The sequence below is a fragment of the Pholis gunnellus genome, assembly GCF_910591455.1.
Source record: "Pholis gunnellus genome assembly, chromosome: 7".
Lineage (NCBI taxonomy): Eukaryota > Metazoa > Chordata > Actinopteri > Perciformes > Pholidae > Pholis > Pholis gunnellus.
In genome coordinates this window covers 19,128,655-19,155,379 of record NC_136533.1, presented here as the reverse complement: position 1 = coordinate 19,155,379, position 26,725 = coordinate 19,128,655, and the positions used below count along the sequence as shown (strand labels likewise).

The following is a 26,725-nucleotide window of genomic DNA, read 5'->3' as shown; positions in this document are numbered from 1 at the left end:
GGAGTTGAAGTGTGCGCCCGGACCCCAGAGGCTCGGCTGGCTCCGTTGTGCGATCTTGTTTTCTTGTGCGTTTTCCTCAGCAATCCTCTGTCCCTGGTGTGCCCTACTGCGGTTGGAAGGCACTAATAGGCAGGCTCAATCAAGAGGAAAATTAATTGTGCACAACCATGCCAAATGGAGTGTTTCACTCTGGTCATGAATACAAGTCCAGATGAAATGATGGTGCATGTGACTAATGGACAGTATTATAGTCCCAAAGAATGTCAATGTTCCTGTTACCCTGAATTGGATTTGCTTTTATTGCATTTTTCCAAATTTTCATGGTGAGATTTCTTGTTTAGGCATGTGCACGTCTGTGGATTGAATCCATCTTGTCATAATATATTTTTGATTTATTCAGTTTGAACGCGCGCAACATAAGCAAAGGTTAAAGCCTTGTGAAGTAGAACGAATGAAATGAAAAAATGCTTTATTAGTTTGAGAGCGCGTTGGCGACATTGTTAGTCAAATTCCCCGGCGCAATAAGTGTTTACCCATTGAAATAAAGGAGCTGTCGTTTTGACGTATTCAAACTGATTTTTCACGGCTTATTTGTTTCACCTATCTCACACGCAGTACTGACATTGTCATTCATTATTCATCACCCAAATTGCCGCCTCAACTGTCTGTTGGGATGAATGGAAAGAGAGAAAACCCCCTCGGTAATGTGAAGGAGCCTGAAGACGAGAGGACAGACAGTGATGCAGCCGTCTGAGGAGTTTTCCTGACAGAAGTCACGAGCCTTCGTTTAATATCTCCCATGTGGTGTCTCTAAACTAAGAGTCTTTATTTTTATTCGGCCCTTAATCCTCCCTCGCCAAGTCATAATTGCTCCCCCTTTTCTCTAAGCAGTCAGTGTGTGAGCTACGACCCAAACACCGAGCCCGAGGCAGGAGATGCCATCTCAAATTGGATTTGGAAAAAAACCCTCAGAGAATACATTGTTCAGGTGGTGCCGAATACAGAAGGAGCTTTCCGTATATGCTGCGGGGGGCTTTTTAGCTGAGTTCGTTCGAGGATAGCGATACGCTAAAACCTCTTTCTCTCTCGCTCCCTGCAAACCCCTCCCTCAATCCCTCTCTCCCTCTCTCCCTCTCCTTCCATTGGGGGGCTGACTCTGCAGATTTTCAATTAACCAGGGCAAAGTTGTCCTCATTAATTACACTACGTTAAGATGACGCAGGAGAATTTTATCAAGGAAATTATGCAAAATAATTATGCAAGGGCCCCCGGAGTGGACCTGTTCCCTGTTGCTTGGCTGAATGTCCCTCGTGTTGCACTTAGCTGGAGCTTCCACTGAATGTGAGAAGTGCAAGCATGCCTAAGCTGGTTTTTACAGCTGTCTGATTCTTAATGACAATCCATAAAACATCACTTAAGACTGAGTAGCTCCTCGCTCATTCCAGTTCATAACATTCCTCACTCCGTGTGGGTTCGGGTTCTCGGTGAGCCCAGCTGTAGCCACTGTTCATTTAGATATCTTTTAAAGGGACAGTGTGTACATTTTGTGACAGTTTGCAACCAACTAAATACACCTCAGCTCAGCCGTCCCTTTGCAAGCGTGTCGAAGAACTACGGTGGTCTACAGGTAGGGATAGGTACCTTTAGGATTTGAGTACAACTAGGGGCTAGTCTTTCCAATACTCGGTTCTTCTATATGACTAAAATATTTGTTTTTAAAAAGATGTATAAGATTTTAAAAACAAATCAATTCAGAACTGAATCAGAAGTTATTTATAGCTTAGATATAGCTAAATATTATTTGTAGAGCGGCACCATTTATGTTTACAACAGTAAAGTCACTTTATAAGTCATTAATATCTCACTAGAAACTAATGGGAAATGTCATTAAAGTTTTTGGATTTTCTAATGCAGGCTCAAGGTGAGCTGCACATACTGCAGCTTTTTTTCAGTCCTGACCTGAATTTAGAGCAGCATTAAGTGTTGTTGTTTTTTTATTCCTATTCAGGACTCCCCACTGTGAAGAGGCTCTTTCGGCTTTCTGGACTCCCCTGTTTACAAAAATTAAATATAAATATAAGTGTGGAAAATACAGACCTGCTCTCTGCCTTGCTCACTTGTGGGGTTTAATCAAAATTATAGCATGGATCAACAGCCAAGTACACTTTAATGAAGACACAGACGAGACGGGGAAGTAAATAGGCTAGAAAGCTATCATCAGACAAATAACGACTCCCATAAAACCATAAAACACAGGCATCCCTCCCCACTGTATTTGTTTATCTCTTTCTCGGGAGAACATTTTATCTGCACACTTATTTTCAGTTTTTTATCAATAACCCAAAAGGTCCCAGTGGCTGCCTTATTTTTGTGTTGCAGCGAAAATTACCTTTGGATAAAAATGACATCTCTTCTTAAAGAGAACCACAACTAAGATTTAAGATGATGTTATGGTGGTGAAGACTAAATGAAATTATTAGATATAATTATAAATTAGATATGTACGTCTATATATCACTCTGCAAATGTATGCATGACGTGTGAACCACCTGGAGGCTATAAAAGTGCGAGGAACTGTTGTGCATTTAATTGCTCTTCCTTCCTAGAATTTGGGAAGTCATCAGGTTTCCTTTAGAGAAATTTAAATCCGATGACGTCCCCTTTGAAGCCGCTGTAATGGAGCAGCAGAGGATAGGATAGCCATAGATTTGCAGCCTCATGGAGAGAGAAACAGGGAGGCATTAATGTCAGCTCGCAAATATAGCTCAGGGTTGTAGCGGGCTGGGCCACATGGGAGGGATATGGCAGTGTCAGACCTCTATGTGCCTGGCCTGATGGATGAAGTTGAGCAACTCGTCAATCACGAGGGCTCTAGTTTCCCCTAATAGATCGGGCCTCCGTCGCCACCACCCCCTGATTCACGGCGAGGCAAGAAGCCATTTAACCCGCAGCACAAAAAGGGGCTTCCTCACTGACCTCAGAGCAGGGATCCCACCTCCAACAACAACTAGCTCTGACACAGGGTCGGTATTTTGACTGTCAGCGACATTTCCTTAAGGTCATGTCCATATTTTAACAAACTCAAAACTTTTCAAAAGATTATTTCTGACCAGCTCTGGTTGCGGAGTTATCAGCCAAAGAATACAGCCCCACTCGCAGTATTGACATTATAGCAAAGGCCAGAGCAATTAACCCATCTCCAAAGGGTAATGAGAGTCTGTTGTTTCATTCAGATCAGCTGTCATATGGTTAGCGTCCGTCTAATGAATGATACGGGACTCCACATTAGACGATGGTGTTAATTCTGCTTTCAAAGCAAATATCACGGCTCACTCAAGGTCCATCACTACAGATTTAATCCTAAACATCCAGCCCATAATTTAAATTGCCACCTCATCAACTTCATTTTCATGCTAGCAAGCGGTTTGTACGCTTTTTTTTTTACTTTTCTTTCCTGAGCATGTAGTATTTCTTGGCACACAGAAAGCTGCATAACCTTCAGCCACAAAGAAATTTCGACTTCTAAGCAGCTTCAAAAGTTCAAAAGCCGTTTCATAAGCTTGATATTGTTTCCAGTCTCTGCTGGTGCTTTTATAGAACGGCCTATTATTGACCGGCGATGTCAAATAAGATGAGACCCAGAGGACCTCGCCAACTGACAGCTCCGGGCAGAGTCCTCGCCCCGGAGTGCACTCCAAAAACCTGGACGACAAAATGATCTTCTCTGAGCAGGAATTTGTGTCGAATCCATAAGCAGTGACTTCACGTCAGGTTTGCCTAAACCGCTGCATTAAGCTTCGTCACACACACACACACACACACATACACAGAGATGCCGCAACACTGCTCAGGTTTCACAGTAATTGCACATTTTAAGTACTTCTCCCTGTGTGTAATCTCTGTCCTCTGCCCTCAGCACTTGCACCACACAAATCCAATTTTGAAGCCTCTTTCTTGTAAGGGAGATTTGGCGGGTTTTGTAGCTTTTTTATCTATTTTTTCACAGAAGTAACTAGTTTCATGGGTAAAGGGCACATTTGCAAATTAGTTTTCATAACTTTTAACTTTAGTCTCCAGAAATGGAGGTGATCTGGAGTTAAATAGATAACGCAAAAAAAAAAAAGCCTCAGTCTTCATTCTCCCTCTTCTGTGTCACTGTTTTTGCCCAAACGGGCTTCAGGGTTAACACTCCCCTTGCCAGCCCAACTCAGTGTTAGTGCCTCAGGAAATCTCTGTTTTAATGGAGCTGAAGAGAGCATGTGTCAGGGAGGTTAAAGTCTGTTCACTCTTACAAAACATCACAGCATCCACTCATGAAGCAGCACAGCAGGAATAACAGTGAAAGAGTATGTGCCCTGCACACAGATGTGCTCTTCCTTTCCCCCTAAACATTTGATGCTCTGTGCTGCATTAGATGATGTGTAAAGTGTATTGTGTTTTAGATAGCAAACACTGCCATCATTAATATTTAGTCATTGTTCACTTTGAGGGAAATAAGTGAAACCGCTTGAAAGTCAGCGCCAGCATTCTTAAAGTACGACATGTGCGCTTTGAATTATTCAGAGACATCTGTCATGCTGCAGATGTTGAGCGTTTCTTTAAAATGTGGTATTACAGTAATTGTATTAGCAAAGGCTTAACTGGCTGCTCGTGTTTTAACAGGTATGCAACTAAATCTTTAAAAGACTTTAACAGGACCTCTGCTGTTACAATAGAAACACCCCGCTCAAAGAAAACAATTGAATTTTCTGGCAGCGAAAAACCTTAGACGGCAGTACTTGCTTTGCATTTTCTCTCGTGTTGTGTTCTTGGTGAACAAACAAACGCCCAATCCCGTATTGATCTGATTTAATGAGAATCCTCGCACATCATTCTAGACCTCGGGGACTTACAAAGCTAGGAATGCCTCACTAATCACCATCTGATATGCTTACAGTTTTATTTCAGCACCGTATTCACTCTCTCAGATTCTCCTATTGTCTCCATCTCTTTAGTTCTTTTCGTTACCCCCTGGGTCAGCGGGGAATAGGTCACACTACTGTTAAAAAGGTGTTGAATTCATGCTACATTACACGGGATTGGCCACGGGAAGAGCACAGAGACGACCAGATAATTAAGACCTACTCCTTCATAAGAGCAGCTCTCTCGTGAGGTGACACAGGGGATGCAGCTTAACCTTGCAAGGAGGATCACAATGAGCGCTGCAAGTAATTATTGCATTTGGAGGGGTGATTCTGCAAGGGAGGAAAGCAGGGCTTCTGGGGGGGGGAAAGTGATGAACCACCCAAATTAATTGAACATTATTTCTTCAGAATTTAGCAAAGAGGTCAAATGATTCATTTCCTCATGTGGTGCAGTCTTTAAGCTCCAGTCTTTGTGTTTCTTACTGATGACAGTAAGTAAGTGCAAAAGTAAATCGGCTTTTCCTTGTAATTTTGGAAAATTAGCATCGTCATTGTGTCATTTCTTAGATTTTGCAAAAGCATATTAGCTTGTTTGGTTATTGGTTCTGGCTTATAGTAAAGGTTGTTGCTCTTTAACTCCAAAATGATTTTTCTATGAAGAGAGCGGCGCAGGTTTGGTGTTTGGAAAAGATAACCTAGAAGGCCTTTCATCACACCAGGCTGCCTGCCAATATCGTTATCTGTAATATTCTGTAAGCTTTCTTTTTAACATGGGAAAATGATGTTTTAATACAAGTTTTATAGGAAGTAAGCTGTCTGGACATCAGTAAATACACATGCTGTGCTCATGAGAAACCAACAGATATGGCATGATGACAAAAATGTCCTCTTTGGTCTTCGTTCAAATGGGAGAAAGGCTTAACTTTGCAAGACACATCCGTTGGGCTTTCCTCCTCCTCGCAGAAATGTGACTCGCTTTCTCATTTTCATTCACTCCGAAAAGAGACGTGTGAAACCTTGACAACATAAAAGGGTTCCCTTTGCCCTCCCCATTGACTGACATAATAAAAGTAGATATTTGAGGAAGGGGTTCAACGGCTCAGTCATGTACAGTAATGACCTTATTTGCCCTCCAGTCACAGCTAAAGCAGCGTGTGGACTCTGACATGACGCCTGCACACTGACCAGTCTGCTCAAAGGAATAAAAAAGGTATTTTTCTAGGTAAACAATACATTTTCTACATAAAAGCCTGCCAAGTTATACTCAATCTATCTCATATCTCTCAAAGTAATAATTTAAGTTAAACTCTTTGATTTTATTCGGTGGCGATCAGTATCATTCAGTCTATTTAGTCTGTCTTAACTCCCAAGTCAGATTTAATCTTTTGCTGGCTGCCGTGTAGATCTTCATTTCCTCAATTCCCCCTACTTGGGCTCAGCTACCGGGGATTATTGCTGTTAAAGTCCGCTAATTATGAGCAGCATGGATGACAGATGTAGCTTAAGTTAATTAATCAGCTCTGACATTTAGAGAGATACACCTCTGCTCCACCTCTTCTGTTGCTCTGCCAATCCTTGTGTACAGTATACACAACACACACACATTCATTTATTGATTGATTACATAGTTACTTATTCATGTGGTTAATTTGCACACTTAAAGCTTATGTGTGTGTCAGAGTGTGTGTGTGGTCCATACTATGTCTGGCATGTGCTGTGTAATGATCTTATTAATAAGTAATGTTCGAGATGGATGGTGTCTTTTCATCCCCAGCTGATTTTTGCTTCATTGGGGAGACAGAAAAACTAAATCACAGCCTGTCTAAAGTCTTCATTGGTTATGCGCTGCTGTTTCCCTCTGTGTCTACTTTCATTTTCATCTATGCGTCGTGCATGAATGGAATTTCGTTTCTGCACTCAGTCAAGAGTGATGAGTGTGTGTCCAGAGTGTGAAGATCATGCTTAATGAATGTCTTTCCATTCTTATTATAAGAAATTCCATCAATCAAAGAATACCCTTGTAATGGAAAGGGGCAAGAAAGAATGGGCAGAGACTTAAGTGCAGTAAAAGGAAATAATTAATCCTGCACTTAATTCGTTGAAAAAGGCTTTTGTACTGTACATATATATATATACACACATTTAGTCGCATATCATGTTGCAAAAAAGTACATGTTTTTGCACATCAGGACAGAAAAAGTCAAAAGTACTTTTTTGTCAAAAAGTACAGATTTCTCTTTGTCAAATATCTGACTTAACGCTCACTTGTCTTCATATCTTTTTCTTCATATCTTTTTCTTCCGCATACGCTGCTCGATTTATGTATGGGAAGGCTGTTTTAAAAGTTACATAGTCTAGCTTCAAATTAAAGCGAGTGAGATTGAAAGAAACTCCTGTTCTTTCTCCCCTCTGTCCTCTCATCATGAAGGTTGCTCAGTGGTGCATGAAGTCTAAACGGCTCGACTGTTGAGTATAAAATTACCTGAATCTTCAGCATCCATGGGCTCCGTAGAGCAAGCGCACTAGCGTTTCCTTTAACACCTCCTTCAAGCCACTTGGTTTCGGCTTGATTACATGAAAGGCAGTTCATTTCGCCACGGAAAATAACTCTGGATTCGGATATTTGTTCATTTTAAGAACCTAATGATTCAAATGAGGACCATTCAAGTTTTTGCACTAGAAAGTCCGCCAATTTACAGACGTCTCCCTCCCAATGTAAGTCTATGGAGAAAAGAATATGTTTGGGCCTAGTGGCCCAGTGCTTGGGGCTTGGGTATGACACCTTAGCCAATGGTGGCTAACGTTAGCCGTTAGAACATTTTAGAGATGTATTGCTGTGTAACTGAAATTGTTGAGTTAGTTTGCTGACTTTTCTTTTCTGTGCATTTGTCACACTGTGTTTTAGCATGCACCATCGTGATGGTTCTCTTGTGGCCACAGAGGCTGCAGTTCAGCAAATACATTTTGACTTTATTAACTTTAACTTGATTAAAAAGGCTGCGTGGTGTGACGATATTTGCTTTGCCTGTGACATTAAAAATATGGTCACACAGGAAACCCTCTGCTCACATGCACTGCATAGCCCTCCTCACATTAACATCTTCCAAAATACTGGGCTATTCAAATCATGTACCCTTATCCCACTGGCATGTTCCCTTTGAGTCACAGAGGTAAAGGGTTGACCCCTGTCACCATTACCCCTGCTGCCCTGCTGCCCTGCTTTTGAGGTCTGCCTGTGATTTAGTGCGAGATCTTTAAACCCTCCACCAGGGCGGTGGAGGGTTTAAGAGTGCACCAACAATTAATGTCTCATCATCCTCCATTTATTTTTAATTGATTCACTTCATCTCTTCAAACCACGGGGGAAATATTGTTCTGGTTTGTGTCATGGAAAACAGTCCGGCTCCATTACGCCATTGGCTGATTTTAGATTAAAGATCTCGCACTAAATCACAGGAGGCCTTGTGACATAGCCCTAGCGCGATCCCCTGGACAAGTTAGCTTGCCAGCGCTATCTATATTTAACCACATCTATCATCGCAGCGGCTGATCGGACTTCAGCTGACCCTACTGCATTATGGGTATCATGGTTTATTAACTGAGCCGCTAGAATTAATATCAAACAATCTGGAAACTTAGATAATGGCGGTCACGTCAAAAATGGAGACAGCCGCAGGCGTCAGTAGGCTAATATTCAGTAGCATTGCTAGCATGTCTACTTGTCAATTAAAAAGGTAATCAATGAAGAAGCGCAGCGAGAAATGCAGTAAAACTTGCTTATCAACCTGCCATTTTTTTTTTATTTCACTTAGATTTATTTTGGACGAAGTACCTCATCATTGTGATTAAAGTTATAATCAATACGTCAGATGTAAAAAGCAATGATTAAGAGACAAATAAACTACTTGTGGCAAGCCAACCCCCCCTTCAAAGCCGTCTAGCTTGAGAAATACCAAATAATAAAGATGGCAGACCTCAAAGCCATTGAACAAAAAATACAACAAACCCAATTTTCATTAATCAATCAATGTATCCCTTGTAACATTTTTAATAGATGTTGTGGTTGCCATTATTAAAATGGCAGAGATGGCTGTCAAGTTGACATATGGGGAAGTGAATACATCTTTGTAGTTTCTATAGGTTTGCAAATCTCCATTAAAACACCAGCAACCCGACTAACATGCAATTAAAACACTTCCTTTGATCATTGCTTGTGCCTTGTTTTATAGGCTGTGTCCTTGCTGCAAGGCCTTGACTGAGAAAGATTTAGCGTTAGGGAATCTTTAAAAATAACCCTTTTGAAATCCAAGGTGGACAAGGGTCAACCGGTCCCTGAGACACCCTCATGTGAACACTGTGATACTTGAGCAATTCTCCCTCACCTCTTTGCCTGACTGGGTACACCTACTTAGGTCAGCATCTCTGAGAACTTGGTGTACTCTTGTTTAGGTTCCAAGGAGAAAGAAGTTTCCTGACTCCTCCAGACTTGCAGGCTGTACTCCAGGTATTTATTTATAACTGCTATTCTGAGGAGACTCTCAACAAATGACGAACCCTTCAGCTGTCGACACCCACATAAAGCCTACAGCCTGCAGCTTCACTTTGCATTTATATGACTTTGTGTCACTGCGAAAGAAGAACTTGGAAATGATATGGATGCTTACTTGTGTCATTTCCCTTCCGGGGACCTGACCTAGCTTGTCCCTCCTGACACTGACCTGGACCACAGGCGTGCTTGACAGGTCTTTAAATCAGCCAGTGGCCTACATATTCCCACGAGGACACTGTTAACAAAAGCAACCAGAGAGGCATGATAATCACACACACCTCTATTCTACGAAGCAGGACTGGCTAAAAGTTGTTTTTTTTACACATTCAGACACACACATAGACAAAGAGTAGCGTATAAACCGTGAATACAGCTGAAGATTAGCTGCCCTGCTACATGTGAGGTAAGAGTTAAATGTGACCTCTGCTCCAATATGAAACCCTCTACCGCGGCATACTAACAGTACTGGCTTGACACCAGTGAGCGAGGGGGATAGAGGTTGAGAGAGCATGAGGAATACAGTAGTTATTGGCACCATACATGAAGGTTTCTTTCTGGTGCAAAGATTACATCGTTAATCCAGAGAAAAGACTTACCAACAGAACTTCAATATACACTCGCTTACATTTTCCGTTGGCGTTGAACTGTTTCTCCCTCATGCACAGGAACAGGAAGCTGATTGCTGGAAATACAGTAGCGACGGGCGTCTGTAAAGGATTTGTTTTTCATCCTGTTACTTTGTAATCATGTTTTTTGGGATGCTCTAGAGGTTTGTCCTCCTGTGTGATATCCATGTTTGCCAGCAAGTGTTTACCCACATGAGAGCCGCTCAGCCACCAAATACATCATCACAACAGTTTGAGGCCTAGTAAACAGAATCATCTTATTTTATCTTATCTCATCTAATCTTGAGATCTTTTATTTAAAAAAAAAAAAAACCTCCTCAGATTCAAAAATAAACATAAGTTTGGCTGACAAAAACATTTTTTGGGGGACTTTATTGAAGCTTTTACATATTTGATGACTTTGATGTGGAATTCCTCCCACTAATGGCTGTTTTTGTGTCCCCGCTTTGAGCCTTTTTGGCTGCCTTGATTTTAAATAGCTGGATCTGTGATCACGTGAGTTCTTTTAAGCAAGGTGGCAAAGTTTATGCACAGTCCTGCTGACCGAAAAAGGGAAAAGGTTAAACTCTTCAACGATCACCATGCTTCATATTTGAGGGCCGTTGACAAAATGTTACACTCTCCCGGTTTGACTCATGCTTTGGCGCAAGACCAAGCGAACAGTCAGTGTGGCGGTGTTGCGATCACGTACAGAAATTACACACAATATACTGCTGAAACTAATCCTCCCTCTTAGTTTTGTCTTTGAACTTGTGTCTGATGACAGACTGGCCTCCACTGCAGGCGCTAGAATTCTTCAAGTTATGACTGGAGGTCACTAATGGCAGCTGGAAAGTGAAATACACATACATGCAATCGTCACATAGGCTCACACGTGGTCTTGTGCACATTAAGCCGTGTAATTTATTTGATTGTTCAGTCCACAGTATATATAATGTCCACCTTGATTTTGACGTATATGCTCTGCATACGCTCTACAGTGATTGATTGAGCTTTCTCAAGAGGTGAGTGAAGAGTCTAGTGTTCGCTTCTATTTCGGCCTTGTGGGGTCCCACTTAAGATGACAGTAATTCATTGAACTCTCTCTCAATCTCCCACATAAATTTTTTTCTGAACTGCAGCTACACTTAAGGAACCCTGCGCATGCTTTAGTAACTCATTCAGACGCTTAATTTAAAGTGTGGCCGCGCATTAGCAAAGTGAACTGTGCCTTTGCTGAACAGAAATGTCATATTTTAATATTGTTGCTCAGAGATGACGATGAAACCAGAGGACATATTCTTGGTTTTTAAGATATGAAAGATGCAATGAAATGTCAGAAATGTATGGAACACCTGTTAAATTAAGTGATCAAGGCCTTCCACTAGAACAGGAGACGAGAGACAACGTCATTTACATAAATGAATGTAGTACTTTTCATGCACATATTAACTGTCCCGGGGCATTTTGGAGCCATCCCCACACTAGATAAGTGTGATGTGAATATGCACACTTGTGGGGTGTGGGGATTGTGTGTCTTTACTGCAGTTGCACATACTGATGGGGGGCTGTACAAGCACCAACTGAAACAACTGAAACCCCATCTTACTCTCCGCCAGCTGGCAGCCAGTTCTCGGATTTCTGCAGCGTGAAACAGGCTCCTTATCTTTCACACGCTCATCGGGGAGTAACATATATGGTGCTGAAAGGGTTAGTATGACGAGCTCGGGGCAAGTTCATAGATTGGGCGACAGAGATTCAGTTTTACTGACAAAGTATTGATTATTGATTTATTCCAATACTATTTCTGAGCAGGCATTGATCCATATGTTCCTTTTCAGTTTGTCATCCAAGCTAGTTACCCTGTCCCCTGAAAACAAGAATACTCGTAAAAGGAGTAGGTCTACTCAACCGTTATTTTATTGACGCTTGCGACATATCTCTTATGTACTGAACCAGCATTTACTCAGGTTAGGAAGTGTAGTTGTGGGAATTGGTGTGCATTGATGACTTCCCATTGGAGGTCACAGATGGGGTCGTATTACAGCGGCCGTAATGCAACATTACAGCCTGAATGAAGCCTCATTTATTCTCCTTCTCTCTGAATCCTTCCTCGTCTCCTTCTCTTTCAGCCTGGGGTGGTGTACAGTGAATAATACAGCTACTACTATATCACAACATTAAAACAAGGATTGATGCCCCACTATTATTTAGTGGTGTGTGTCTTTGTGCGGTCCAGTGCATTGAGATGAAGGGCTGATGGGGATTCAGAGGTTGGCTGACCAGAAAAGAGTAGTTACACAGTCCATTTCCCTGCTGCGCTAATTAGCATGTCAACTGTGAAGTCGCCTCCAATGAGCCGTTTAGGAGAGGAGAGGAAGAGGGGCAGAGACAGTCAAGGAAGCTTCTCTGCATGTGCCATCAAACTTCCACTAAAATCTGACCTTTACACCGGACAAAAAGGGGAGGACAATATTTTTTAGCGTGTGTCTGGTTTGCACTGGTTTGTGGCATGAGTATGTCGTGTGTGAGTATTTGATTGGAGAAAAACAAAGGTTTTACAGCTCTCAAGCGCTGACTGAAGGTAATATCTTTAGGGAGCCCTCCATGAAAAGTTTCATATCCTCACAGAGCCCCAGATGCACACAATACCTCCTAATTCTCCCCCATTCATCCCACTTGAGCTGTTTTTGAATGAATAAAAAGAAGCAATAGGATTCTGAGGGAGAGGAGGTATAAAGGGAGATAGCTCCTGCAACAACCACAGGGAACACTGATCAGTGCTTCACCATATGGCACTACAATGTCATTTGAGGCACAATAAAAGTAAGAAGTTTGTTTTTTTTCAGAATAAGCTGAAGAGTTGCAGGAGTGTCATTTTGTTGTTAACACTACAGCTGTCAAGGCTTTGGCTTGCGTCAATAGTCTTTGTTTTTTGTACCTTGCGGTCTTGTCTAAATCAAGAATAGGTTTCCATAATGATGGATGAGCAGAGCTTTTTGGCCTTTAGACAAGACTCGGGCAGTGCGGCTGTCATGCCAAAGGTGAAATAGAATCACTCCAGACCCCCTCCGGATGAGGAGCAGATGCAGACGGAGCGCCATAAACATTCAGATGGTGCCCACGGACACCCCACACCTCCCATGAATACAGATTGGCTCTCTGTATTGGTTAATGTAAGGTGTTGTTTTCATTCCGTGTTCTCTCACACTCTAAGTTTATTATCTCCAATGTGAAGTCAGTTTGGCACACGGAATAAGGTCAACCTTCCAGGGTTTGTGCCGCTGCAAACTCGTGACTGACAGAGAGGGGAAAGAAGGAGGGAGATGCTGTGTTTCTGCAGAATTCCCTTATTCTAGCAGGCCTGCAAATATTCCCGGAGCTCTTTTTCCTTTTTTTGTCGCAATAAAGCATGAATTATGGCATGAATAATAGGATGCACTGCAACATGCTTGGGTAGAAATGAGTAGGGAAAGAACTGTTCCCTGCAGCCTGAAATGAAGCAACAGGGGGACAAATAAGATTTAAGGGGATGGGGAACAGGGCCAATAATAAAAGTCTAAGTTGTACACTGTCGGGCTACTTAATCACTTCATAGGAAAGGGTGTAGTAACATTAGCCAACCTCTCCCACCACCTTATGTTCCCTTAGCTCTGCCTTTAAAAGTGTGGTGAATAATTTACAGTGTGACGAGAAAGGGGTATTAAGAAAAGCCCTTTATACAGTAAGTGCAGGGGAACCGTCATTTACCCTGTGGCATGGCAGGCAGAGTGACTATTGATTATATGTCTTTCAATCTGAATATCCTCTTTTCTCGCTAGACATCTGCCTGGTGCTTTGGTTTTCACTTAAGACGATGTGCATATTTTGCGTCTTCATCTTCCCTCTGTCCCTCCAGGGATGCATAATGCCTCGCATTGCATAACAGGAGGGATTTCATTCACAGTACCGCTGCTCTAGGAATAAACATATCCTTAACTCTTGTGCATTTGTTAAAAATTTGTTCCACCCGCTCCTGCAAAGCATCTGAAAGCACAAACAGAGAATAGACCCAGCGTATTGTTGCACCGCTACAGTTCACTTCACCCCCTCACTTTTCGTTTACAGTCACTACACCCGTTGGCAAATGAATTCCTGTTCATTAAGACTGGGGGTAAGCCTTTATCACGTTGTCGTGAAACGTTAGGCCATGTGCTTGTTCCAGTGTCTCTAATGGATGTTGTGTTCGAGCAGCAGCGGGTCAGATCTTGGTGGGCTGTGCAGTACTCAGACCATCCCTGCAGCAAGACCACGCGCTCACTCTGCTTTTTCCAAGCACGTGTGCGCTAACACATGTGCGCTAACACATGCCCGCTCGCTATCACCTTTCTCCCCTAACAGCTCGCGGTGAACCCTGCAGCCCGTCTATTTTTGCACAAGGTCAGACAGACTGACCCTGTAGATAAAACCATGACAATGATGACTGTAGATAAAACCATGACAATTCTCCTCTGTTGCCCAATTGCTTCCCTCATTTCCAGGGAGAGATCCCAGGGCTGCTTTTCACCTAATTCTTTGCCCGGCAATTGTCAAACACTTGAAACACATTTGCAACGACATGTTTTGCTCTTCCGGCAATCTCAAACATAGCCAGGCAAAGTCACCTCAGTTCATCCCACAAAGTCCCCATGCCTATTAGGAAACATAATTTACACGACAATTGTTTATATTGCCAGTGGAGGTTCTTATTTTGTTTGTGGTTTTCTGAGATGGGAACTCAAGTGGAGCAATGTGGGTGTATTCAATATATGGACAGCTCACACAAGTCTTTTTAGCTGTTGCCCTCCACGGTGACATTGACTCTTGGGCATATTTCGATACTTCGGGGTGAGGAATGTGCTGAGTGTAACGTGCCGGCTTTCTCTTTTACTCACAGCACACTACAGCTGCCATATAGTGCATTGGGGGTTTCGTATTTCCTTCAGCCCTTTGGTCCTCTGCTCCAGGTGCTATGCGGGGAACAGGTCGAGTGTCCAACCTGTCTAATACACAAGTCTCTGGTCATGCTCTACCTCTGCTGAGCCAGCATTCTCATTAAGCCCCTTCAACTAGTGAAACTCAATGGGAGAGCGTCCAACCGTCTGCCTGCCTCTGTGGATTTTCGGCATGGCTGCACTGGCAGACCAGAGTGAGATATTTATACGGGCCAAATGTTGGTGTGCTTCTACAGGCGAGGCAGTTTATGTTGAGGAAAACAGGCACTCGTAAAAAGGCACTGCCTTCACATGAATAGATATTTATTCTTCTTATTGCATTTACTTTTTATTGAATGCAAATGCCTCGTAAGATATCTTCATAAGCACATTTGATGTCAACAGCAAGCGGCAATATTCACATTTAATTAGCGCCTTGTTGGAGGAACGTCTCCCTCTGTAATCAGCTCAGTTTATGTATTTATATCTCATTGTCCTCATTAGAACATCACTGGGATTTCTATGGTCCTTCATCTCCTTAAAGGACTGAGAGCTTTGGGTTTCTAAGCTTCGGTCCTGCGCTGACTGGGAAGAGATACTATAACAGTAAGACAGCACAGCTGCCATCTCTGCATCCACCTCTGCAGCACGAAGAAGTAAAGGAGCTTTGCTCTCCTGTGGTAGTGTTTGCCTGTACTTGGACCAGGGCTTTGGTCTTTGGCACTGGGCTTACTACTCTGTGCTTGACTCGCAGGCCCCATTTCCCTCCCTCTGACTAACGCAGAGCTTCTTCGCTCTCTGGCTGCAATCGTGGGATGACTTTCCCCTTCCTGGTGCTCGCCTTCTTGTCCTCAATGCATAATTGAAGTGCCTGTGGGTTCCCAGGCTGATTGAAGAGTCCTGTTAGAATGGTACAGATTTAACAGCAGAATTAGTCAGGGATGTCTAATAGCATTTCTTCAGGCCATTGTCCTGGCTTTCTTTCTTTTTACGTCTTGTCCTCTAAGGGTAGATAGAGGCTGTTGTCAGGTGTGAAAGTGTGTGGATGTGTCAGCGCAGACGGCAGGGATGGCTCTGGACAGGCAGCAAAAGGCTTGTCAGTCTTTAATCCTTCCTGGCGCAATTGATTTAGTCACTTTGCGGTGAATAGGCCTTTCAGCTCTTCTCGGGAGATAGAGAGGGAGAGAGAGAGAGATGGAAGGAGACATGTCAAAGCCTGCATCATTGATGGGTGCATCACTGAATACCAGATCCTAAACAGGGTAATCTAGGATGCCTGTTCAAGGTGCCCAGTTAAGGCATCCGCCACAGAATTGCTCCATTCTGGATACTGGACTACGCTTGTGATGGATGGTGGGAATTCTTCCTATATGGAAACATATCAGCGAGACAAGTCTTTTCGTCTATCTTTTTTTTAGATTGCTGAATTCAGTCCTGAAAGTCAATTAAATCATACTTTAGACTGTATATAAGTGGACACAACTTTGGTGCGTGGACTACGGTTCTGAAGCATCAAGTTCGGCATTTCGACCGTCACCATCTTGTTTTTCTTTCAACCAGAAGTGACACGAGAGGGTGGACCTAAGTACACCCGAACTCTGAATCATTTTTAGGCGACCAAAATGTTACAATTAACTTTCTGAAAAGTGAAGACACACTGTGAAAGGGTTAAACTTATTCGCCGAAGAAACAAACATCTCTCAGACTGGACAACACCGTGGTAGCGTTCTTTCAATCACAAGGTAGCCACGACCTCCAGCATACTCTGCTATATCGTCTATTTTGCTCTAAATGGAACCATCATTTACAAATTAATATCCTGCTGTATTGAAGAAGACTTAAGACTCGTGATTGAGACCATACGCTCATGTTGACAATGTTTACTGAGGTAATAAATCAAGTGAAAAGTAGGGGAACGTTCCCATAGAATTCTATACAAATACACTTCTTTTTGCATCCAGAGGAGTCGCCCTCTGCTGGCCAATAGAAAGAATGCTTAGGAATGTGTTGAGGCACTTCAGCTTGGCTTCCCTTTTCAAACCTGGAGCTGCCTGGTTGAGATGTGTAAAACCCGTTAAAAGCTCAATTGTCTCCGAATTAAAGTGTATGCGTTCATAGAAAGCTGCCTGCTGCGTTATCAGTCGACCCGTCAGCGTGATTTTCTCGGTAATCTCTCGCATTCTGTGAATCCACCAGGACTCCAGTGGGTGAATTAAATTTTAACCGGGCAGATATAGCTTTTTAATCTTATGCCCTGTATCTGTCTCAGCCTTATGAATTCGAAGTGTTTATTCTGGGCCTGAAAGCACTGTTTCCCTCAGCCACCATCACAGACCCTGTGAATAATTTACTTGTTATACAACTGACATGAGCTTTGCACTATTCAATGGGGAATGACTGAGATGCCTTCAGGAAGTCCAGGGAGACAGGGATAGGGAGTTTTACTGGAAAACTGTATATTGCCTACAGCTTAGATGTCTTCATCTAGATAAATACTGTGTAAAGACAGGGGCCTCATAATGGAAGGGTTGGGGTTTCATTCGACTATAAGTAACCATGCTTCGCTGAGAAATGTGCACTTCACTACCTATTCATGATTTGTTCTTGTTTAAATTAGTTTTTTTGTTGTTTTATGAAGCAGCTTCACTTGCCCCAAGTGTCTTATCCATATTATTATTATCTGAAAAACATGTGTTTTACCTTGTAGGCTTAAAGAGAACTGTCCGTAGAAACCTAAACAACAACTGCAGCATGCACTTCTGTCCAACAAACCATCAGTTTCTTACAAATGGATGGAAACAGTGCAGTTAGGACGGTGCAGTTATCTATATATATATATATATATATATATATATATATATATATATATATATATATATACATATGCAATAATATAATATAACATAGATGTAATATAGTTAGCAAACAACAAAGCAAAGCGGTGTACTTAGTTATGTTTTGGAGTATTTGAATGTATGCATGAAAATTGTCAGTAGCTGTTAAGTGGCTTGTTGATATTAATACATTTTGCCTATTATTATACACATGCTGTACTTAAATTCAATGGACATGGTGTGTCAAAGAAGAAAATTAAGACTGTTAATGTGAAAGATAATTGAATGTTCTTCTGCACCACCTAGGCTTTATTTTTCTTTGCTCCAATGTGACCACAATGGAGGATAAATACAGTAAAAGTACGTATTTATGAGGAGGAAATCTTTTTCTGACAGGTACACACAAACACTCTCTTGAGTCTTTTCTCAAAATGAACCATTTTTCTTTCACAGCATGCCTCAAAGAAGACCTTTTCCACTTGCTGGGTAGAAAATACAGTTATCCTGTGTTTACTTTCAGGCTTTTTTTTACATTTGCTTTATCATGTTTGTTGTTTTGTGGTTCTGATTCCCTCTCGTACTGTAGTTGGCAGGCTATTTCGTAGTTATACAGCAACATGAATCACGGGCTTGCGAGATCACATGGTGAGAAATGAAAAATCGTCCTTTATCTGAGGACTTCATTTCAATGCAAAATCAATGCTGAAGCAGAAGATGATGTGTGCCGCAGGACAGAAAAGTTTTATCCCAATAAAAAGAAAGATGGAGTTGCAGTAAAGGGCAGAGGGGATCGTAAAGTGATAAAGCGGCTCCATCCTAAAGCAGTGCAGTAAGGTTGGCATTTTCCCCAATGTTATGGTTTATTGTGCTGTAAGGGCAGAAGTGCTTTCTAATGACTTAAACAAAAGGTTCGTTTTTAGTATGGCACGGCAGATGTCTATGGAGGCTTATTATGTCTGTGTAAAACGCCTTTTGTTTATTTACCCTCTGTTTTAAAGCATTAAGTAAACTGAAGTAAGAGGCTCCAACACACACACTCTCAATGCACTCACAGCCACACACACACACACATATCACTCACTCAATCAAACTTTATAAACTCATTCACAGGAGAGTTGAGCCACCGAGGACAGTAGTAATTTGACAAAAGCTGTCGCTCTATGACAGGATTGTGACTTCTCTGAGCATTCAGGGTGTTAACGGGTCAATATCATCCAGCTTCTACGTAGACGCACACTGCACAGCCCGCTCTCAGACCCCCCCCTTTGTCTGGAGGAGATTGAAGTGGGGTCCTGTGTCGAGTGGCTCCGTGTCACTGAGCCAGTTACTGCAGCAACTGATAATTCTCTGAGCCAGCCATTCGGATGAAGGGTCAGCCTCTTATTTTCTTCTTCTCTGACTCTGAACTCAATCTCTCTTTGTCTTACACACATCTCACGGGTGCATCCAATCTTTCTGGCTTTAATGCTTTCTAAACCTCTTCCACACATCTTATGGTTTGACCCCCTTTACCTCTCTTTCCTGTTTGAAAAGGTGCCTTACAGTTGATTCACCTGCTATTATTGCAGCTATTTTTCACCCTGAGCTTGTTAAAGGGCCACAAACAGCAGGGCCTGATTCATCCAGTTAGATAGATTCACACCTCATGTCCTCCAATTTCCTCTTCCCAGACTGCAAATAATTTGTCATTATCACGGCTGGAAGATATGTTTCCGATCAGCCTCCAACATCTCTGCGCTGCGTGGATCCATGGGGGACCCGTTGTCAACGAGACAAAGCCCCCAAGTTGTTATGACGGTGTAGCTAAACCAGAAATACATATTTGAACATCTAGAGGGCTAAAAGACTCACTGTCCCTCACTGATGCTTGTTAAAATTGAAATAGTAGTGGACCTGGCAAGCCGCCATGTGTCACCCTCAGTTGTTTGATGATAGGTCCGCGCTCTGCAAAGGTGCATCCGTGAATTGTGAAAGCAGAGTAATAGCCCAGAGCAACCGTGCGAGCTGCACAGATTTTCTAAATTGGCATGTAGCATTATGCTGGCTCAAGCAAGTTGCATAGATAGGGACCCTAACAACGAGGGAATGTGTAAACAGCGGCAAGGTCGGTAGCACTTTAGGACATTTGTACTGTAGATCATTCATTAAGTGTGAACACTGGCTCTTCAATCAGAAAAGTCAATTGCATCAGTCGGTGTATTGACTTACATCACTCATCACTCATTGGTCATTCAGATCAAAAGCGAGTTAAAAAAAAACATCATTGTATAAAAAAAGAGAAATATGAAGAAAATATGATAATAGGCCAATTTATTCCTTAAACCAAAATGTTAATCATAACCCTGCAGCATCTGCCGCTCCGATTGATGTAATAACAATGAATGCCTTAATAGAAAGCCTTCTCCGTGACTGTTTACAAGCCTTCCCTGCTATTTGGGGATTCCTTGATCCTTTCCCCGCAGATGGGATATCAAAACCGCCCCACAATTAAAAGTAGATAAGGAGCTCAGCGGATAGCCTCGAGGTCGAGCTCAGACGCACGCGTCAAGGTCAGATAGCCGAAGAGATCAGAGCTTATACTGGAGGTGTTTCCTGTGGCACCGACACAAAGGTCCGACGGCCGCATGTTGTTGTTGTAGTCGTAGTAGTAGTGGAAGCAGGGCAGAGAGATTACTCCTGGTAGGCTCAGATCCGACAGATTGTGCCGGTGGCTGGGCGGTTTCACGGTCACTTAAGAGAGCGACACACGTGGACGATCTCCCTTCACTGGGCATTAAACACAATTAAGTGGAGGCACTGTAACCCTCCCCACTTGGACTCTTAAAGCTCCTTGTGTTCCCCTCGCGAGCTTTAAGACCACTCCATCTATCTGTCCTCTTGAAAATTCCTCCCCTGCGTCCTCGAACCCTTCCTCCCTAATCTATCCTTCTGTTGAGTGTCTGCAGTGATATCGTATTATAGCCGCTCTGCATGGGGACATGACCTTTACCAGCCTTTACAATCAACGCTTTCATTCCGCTTTTTTTTTAATCAAGGAAGCATAAAGGGCCAGCGGGTGCCTCCCAGCAAATACAGTTGTCTCTGAATTATTTAGTTGATAGATGATTCAAAGTCTTACCCGCACCACTCGTTCATTCTGGGTGAGAAATCCGATGCGACTTTATTGTCATCTATATGTGACTAAACTAGTGAGTCTGCTGGGTGGGCAGTGTTTACAGCCTCCCTTGCCTTCAACCTTGACATCGGCATTCAGACTTTTATTTGTCAGAGCTCTGACTCCAATCGTTCACAAAATCACACCCTGGGCAGCGCAGTCAACTCTCAAATAGGGCTTTTATCTATCGTGACTCATTTACGCTCAGTCCTCATTCTTTCTCTCCGTGTCCTCTCTTTTAATTGCATCTAGTCATTACTTAGTCCTCAGGAGAGCATGTGTATCATACAGCCGCCTGAGAGTGCTGCCATACCTACTGAAGTGCTGCCATACCTACTGAAGGACACGGAGGCCGTGCTGCACAAAGTCAAACCTCACTGCTCAAAGGTTGCAGGTCAATCAGAGGGACACTGCACTCATCTGACACCTGAGTGTCAGTTTATTTATCTACAGATCCTATAGGACTCATTAGACCTGAGGCGTCTCTCACCAGCTCATGAGGCTTGCATTTGACACTCACAAAGTTTCTGTTACACATCATCACCTAACATCTCTGAGAGCCACTTATGAGTTTGTTGTACTTGTAGTGTGCTTGAAGTCACTTTGTTCTACGGCGGTGGTGGATTGATTCATTTGTTTTAACAGAGAAAAAGGAAGCAGAGGTGTGTTCATAACTCTTACCTGATGATGACTGTGTGCGTACACTGTGTGTGTGTGTGTGTGTGTTTGTTTCACATATTGCTGACAGGCGTTAAAGTGTTCTGGAGCAGCGGTGCAAAGATAAGAAAGGAAGAGGGGAGCGGTGTGAATAGAGGGCTGTGGTGCGATGCTTTGCCGCGGTGCCGTTCCATATTTTACCTCATTCCTTTTTTTCTGGTTTTCTCTGGTTTATTCAAGGCAAGATTGCCTTGGCTATTTCATTCTATTAGGTGCAGGCAAAAATGTCACCACTTACCTCCTAGCCGATATCTCACAGAGCAGTGGGCATGCTGTATGGCTCTTATGTCTGATAGATGGACCAGCACATCAGTAGACGGGACACTTTCGGCTATCAGAGCCCTCCGTAAACACTTCTTTGCATCAATGGACTCGCATTGCGGACCTCACACACATCAGCGGGAGCCTGGCAGTGTGACTCAGGGGAATTAGTGAATTGCTCCCTCTAGGTGAAGTTCAAGTCTACTGCGGGTGGGTTTTGGAAGGCTTGGAAGTTTTCATTTGAGAGGGTGGCAGTAATTACATCTCTGTTTGTTCTGGATTTAACGTAATCAGCTCAAACATACAAAATCAGCGCGGCCCAAGTCCAATTTTTCCTCTAATCTCTTGCGGAGCTGTTATTGGCTTATCATAATTTTAATTGGTGTAAACCCTCTTGTTTTTTTTTGAGCAGTGTTTGGTGATGGATGACTGTGTGGGCAGTTGAGCCTGTTGCGTTTGGGCCTTTTGAGCTGGGATTTGCCTTCATCTATAGCTGACATTGCTCTGTAGATTACCGTATTGTTCAGAAGGTCTATCATTGTGTTGCGGGCAAATCCTGCCGGGGGAGAGCTGAAGATGACCTTATTTTGTAAATAAATGCTGTAACTAACCGTGAGAAACAACTTACCTGCTGTTGGTTTGCTAACCTTGTGGTCTGTCTCTCCTTGCAGTTATGCGGCTGTGGGCTGCTCGGCGTGGGCATCTGGCTATCTGTGTCGCAGGGCAGCTTCGCCACCTTCTCGCCCTCATTCCCCTCGCTGTCGGCTGCCAACATGGTCATCGCCATCGGCGCCATCGTCATGGTAACGGGCTTTCTCGGTTGCCTGGGTGCCATCAAGGAGAACAAGTGCCTGCTACTGAGCGTGAGTCCAATCTACATGCAGTAACCTACGCAAAGCCCCATTATAAATGAGACCCATACAGACGACTGTCTCAGGATTAATCCACACATGGCAACTCCGCTCTCACTCTTGCTCTCCTCCTTTGAAATATTCTCATATTCCCCCATGTCGGCCATGCAAATATTGACGGAAACGTCTTGTGGAGACAACCTCTCACATATGTGGCTGTGTATACGCCCACACACGCTGGTCACAGAGCAGCGAGGACTCAGCAGGGTATCTGTGTTTGTCTTCCAGCCAGAACCTCAGCGGAGGTAGCCGACTGACAGGAAGAGTTTATTCTGCATTGTATAAAACCTCAGGGGGGCTCTCAAAGGAAAATTAGAGCTGGGCAGTAAGATTCTCCCTTTCTGCATATTAACACCAACGCCTTCATGACATCTCCATGGCTTTGGTCACATCCCAGAAAAAGAGTCATCAGTCTTCTGTGTCCCCGGTGTGGTTGAATTACGTACATAGCGCACTAAAAGCACTTGATATTTTTGTGCTCAATAATTTAAAATGTTCTATTATTCATTACAAAGACTCCTCTGTCTTGGCGTTGTACTGTTTGCCCAAAGTTGTGCAAGTGTTTTATCTTAAGCAAAAGTTAATTACAAAAGTTCACCCACTGGGATGAGGTTTGTGTGGCTCTACCGCAAAAAAAGAAAAGGAAACTTTCATGTATAGGAACTTTAAATGAAAAGTGGAGTTTCGGCTTTGGGTACTTAACATCACAAACAGCTCAATCCCTCGAAGCTCTTGCATCCGACCAAAAGCCCCGCCAAATCCTCAGTGTTCGACATGGCTTCCTTCACCTGCCTAACAACTGTGAAGCAGAGAGAGGAAGAGAGCCGGGTGCAGGTAAGGGGAGAAAGAGACATTTTGGAATTAGAAAAAAGAGCGACTGGGAAATCTAGAGGTTCCAATGTTTTACCAAGTCATCAGTGTGTGGCAGCGTTTCATATTTAGCCATGATAATTCTGTTCAGTGCAACGGTGTCTGCCAGGAGTTGTTGCTTTCTGAGCATGACTGTCCGGCTCAGCACACCCAGGGGTGGGTGGGGTGGAGTGGGGGAGAGCAGGACGTGGAAGCGTCTACCTTGACATGTTATCTCTGAAGTTTCTCTGCGGACAACTCTCTCTGGATTAGAAATATTCACAGCCCAGACATCCCTTGCAGTCAATTTTTATTCTCTCTTTTTTGCTGCCAAAAAATGTTTACTTAAGCAAATTTGGGAGAGATAACTCTGAAATATCTGGCAGAAACTCTTTAAAACTCTGAAAGTGTGAATTTCTACATACGCCCACGAAGCTGTGTGTGCATATGAATACATACACACACTTTCTCACACGACCATCAGAGCACCACTAATTTAGTGTACGGAAGCTGTCCCTTTAACTTTCAGCAACAGGAAAAATGTGACAAACCAACTGTGAAAGCACAACAGTGACACGCTTAACTGGCAACCCAGTTACTTAACCAACAGCAAACTGCCGTTATTATTTCATTTGGGCCTCGACACAAATAATAGCCTTCCCCCTTCCTCCCAAATGAGTTTGGAATTAATGGGGTTTTCTAGAAACTAGGTCTGCCTGCCTCCTCCCATGCTGCGCAGAAGAGCTTGGTAAATATTGAGCTGAAGGGGAGTCAAGTAGGGAGAGGAGAAGGGTAGATGAAATGCAAGGCTGAGTTGGAAATGAATCCAGGGCCAGGGAGGTATTATGCCTTCATTCCCTCCTCTCACACGTCCACAAGCCTTCCAGCTCTTAGATTCTCCTTTTCTCCTCCCTCTGTCTCTCCCACCTCCTCCTTCATCTCTCTTTATCCTTATCTCATTTGAACGTTTTTGCGTTTGCGATTGCTGCCTTGTTGTTATTATTGACGAATCTGGGTTGCTGTGTATTCTGCCCACAATCTGAGCTCATTGACTGTAACCTTGAAGGAACACTTCAACATGTAGCAAAATGTGCTTATTTGTTTTCATGCAGAGGGTCATATAGAAGATTGGTCCCACTCTTCTTTCGGTATGCTAAATACGAATCTACCGCCAGCAGTCAGTTAGCTTAGCACAAACACAGGAAACGGAGGGAAACAGGCTTTGTCCAAACGTAACACAATGTGTATACCAGCACCTCTAAAGCTCGCTAATTAGCATGTTGTATCTTATTTGTTTGGGTGTTGGCCTATTTCTTGGCTGGGCAAAGTAACATCCTGCAGAAATGTTGTCACGGTTAGTAAGGCTGCCAGGCAACCAGCAGAGACTCCAGTCCAGCATTACTTCCAATAAAACTAAGTGTCCTTGTTACACTTTGTGCTTTGTACTGGTTATAATGTGTTAATTAGGGAGCTTAAAGGTGCTGGTAGGCAGATTTTATTACATTCGGACAGAGCCTGTCTTAAGCCTCTGTTAAGTTTTATATATTTATTTATATATTTATATATATATACACACATGTAACTCTCGGCAAGAGAGCAAATAAGCTTATTTCACCAAATGTCAAACTATTCATTTAACCTGAATTGACTGATCGTGTTTCTATGCATAGCTACAGAAGGAATCACATACTCACACATTGCATTTGAAGGTAGAGTATGAATGAATCAATAGCACTGTAAATCCCAGATGCAGTGCACTTTGAAAAAGGTAAGTTGTAAACTGTCATGTATGTCATCTACAGTCATGTAATTGCTGTTTTTGCTCACATCTTGTAGCACTCAGAGACACAAATGACTGCAATAGAGACCTCTCAGATTTATTTTCAACGTGTTTTCAACAGCATGACAAGGTAGAATAATAATGCTGCCAAAGCAATTGTTAAAACAAGGCTCTCCTCCCTCTCTCTGACAGTTCTTCATTGTCCTGCTGATAATTCTCCTGGCAGAGCTGATATTGCTCATCCTGTTCTTCGTGTACTCAGATAAGGTAAGTTAGTTTCGTTTTCCATGTCATGCCTGGATGTTAAAGCCAACGTCTGTTATTGTTCCAGTCAACTCTGTAACGTTTTCTTCATGCAGTCTACCATATATCATCATATATGTGTACCCGCAGTGCAACGGCTGTCTGGCATACGTCACAGTTTGAACTGCCTAGCCTTGGAAAGTTAATATCTTAAAAGTTGTGTGCACACACACACACACTAGCACACACACTGGAGCAACTGCATGAAGCAATTAAAAGTGTTAGTGGTACAAACATATCTATCTCCAGTTGCTTCCGGAGTATCTTGAGATCACTCTTTTTTTGGGTTGTGTTTCTCAGACAGGAGGTTGAATATCTTTATTCAGCCATTAACCCAGCAGTCAAAGGTTAGGCCACAAAATGCAGACCAATCCCCACCAGTTGGCTCCCTGTAGTTGGCCCCAAGCACATTTCCCATGACCCCCACATGGGCTCAAGTCAGGTGAATGCCTGTGTGGTGGCAACAGATGATGCTATGTAAAGCTCTGGAGATTACTGACATCCAAGAACAGACTGGATTATACTCTGGTTAATCAAATGGCCCCACAAATGTTTCATCCTGAACATGACAAATGTCTTGCGCAGGGAAAGCAATGAAGACTTTTTTTTCTGTTTTCAAGGACGTGTCGTTGATAGATCTGTCTATTTATACATTCAAAGTCTCTGTCGCCCAGCCCCCGGGGCGTCGGCTAATTCTCAATCTTTGTTCTGAGGTTATTGCTCAAACTTAGTCTCTTAGGCAGATAAAGGAATTCATTCAGCAGCCAATCCATTCTCAGATTTGGATCAGGTCTCGGAGGCACACCCTGTCGGGAGTAAATATGTCTGTTGCCTTATCTCCAAAATATTACCAGCTTAACTTTGGAGGAAAAAAAATCCAAACTCTGATCCCTCCGGTGGAATTCA

The 26,725-nt window shown here is 43.0% G+C and overlaps 1 protein-coding gene across 1 annotated transcript in view; it reads left to right on the top strand.

Annotated features, from left to right (window-relative positions):
- tspan9a (tetraspanin 9a) overlaps nucleotides 1-26,725 on the top strand; it is a 61,429-nt gene that overhangs the window by 21,885 nt on the left and 12,819 nt on the right. The window contains exons 2-3 of the mRNA XM_079162257.1: nucleotides 22,648-22,839; nucleotides 25,709-25,783. Coding sequence (XP_079018383.1) covers nucleotides 22,648-22,839; nucleotides 25,709-25,783 — 267 coding nt within the window. The remainder of the gene's footprint in view (nucleotides 1-22,647; nucleotides 22,840-25,708; nucleotides 25,784-26,725) is intronic.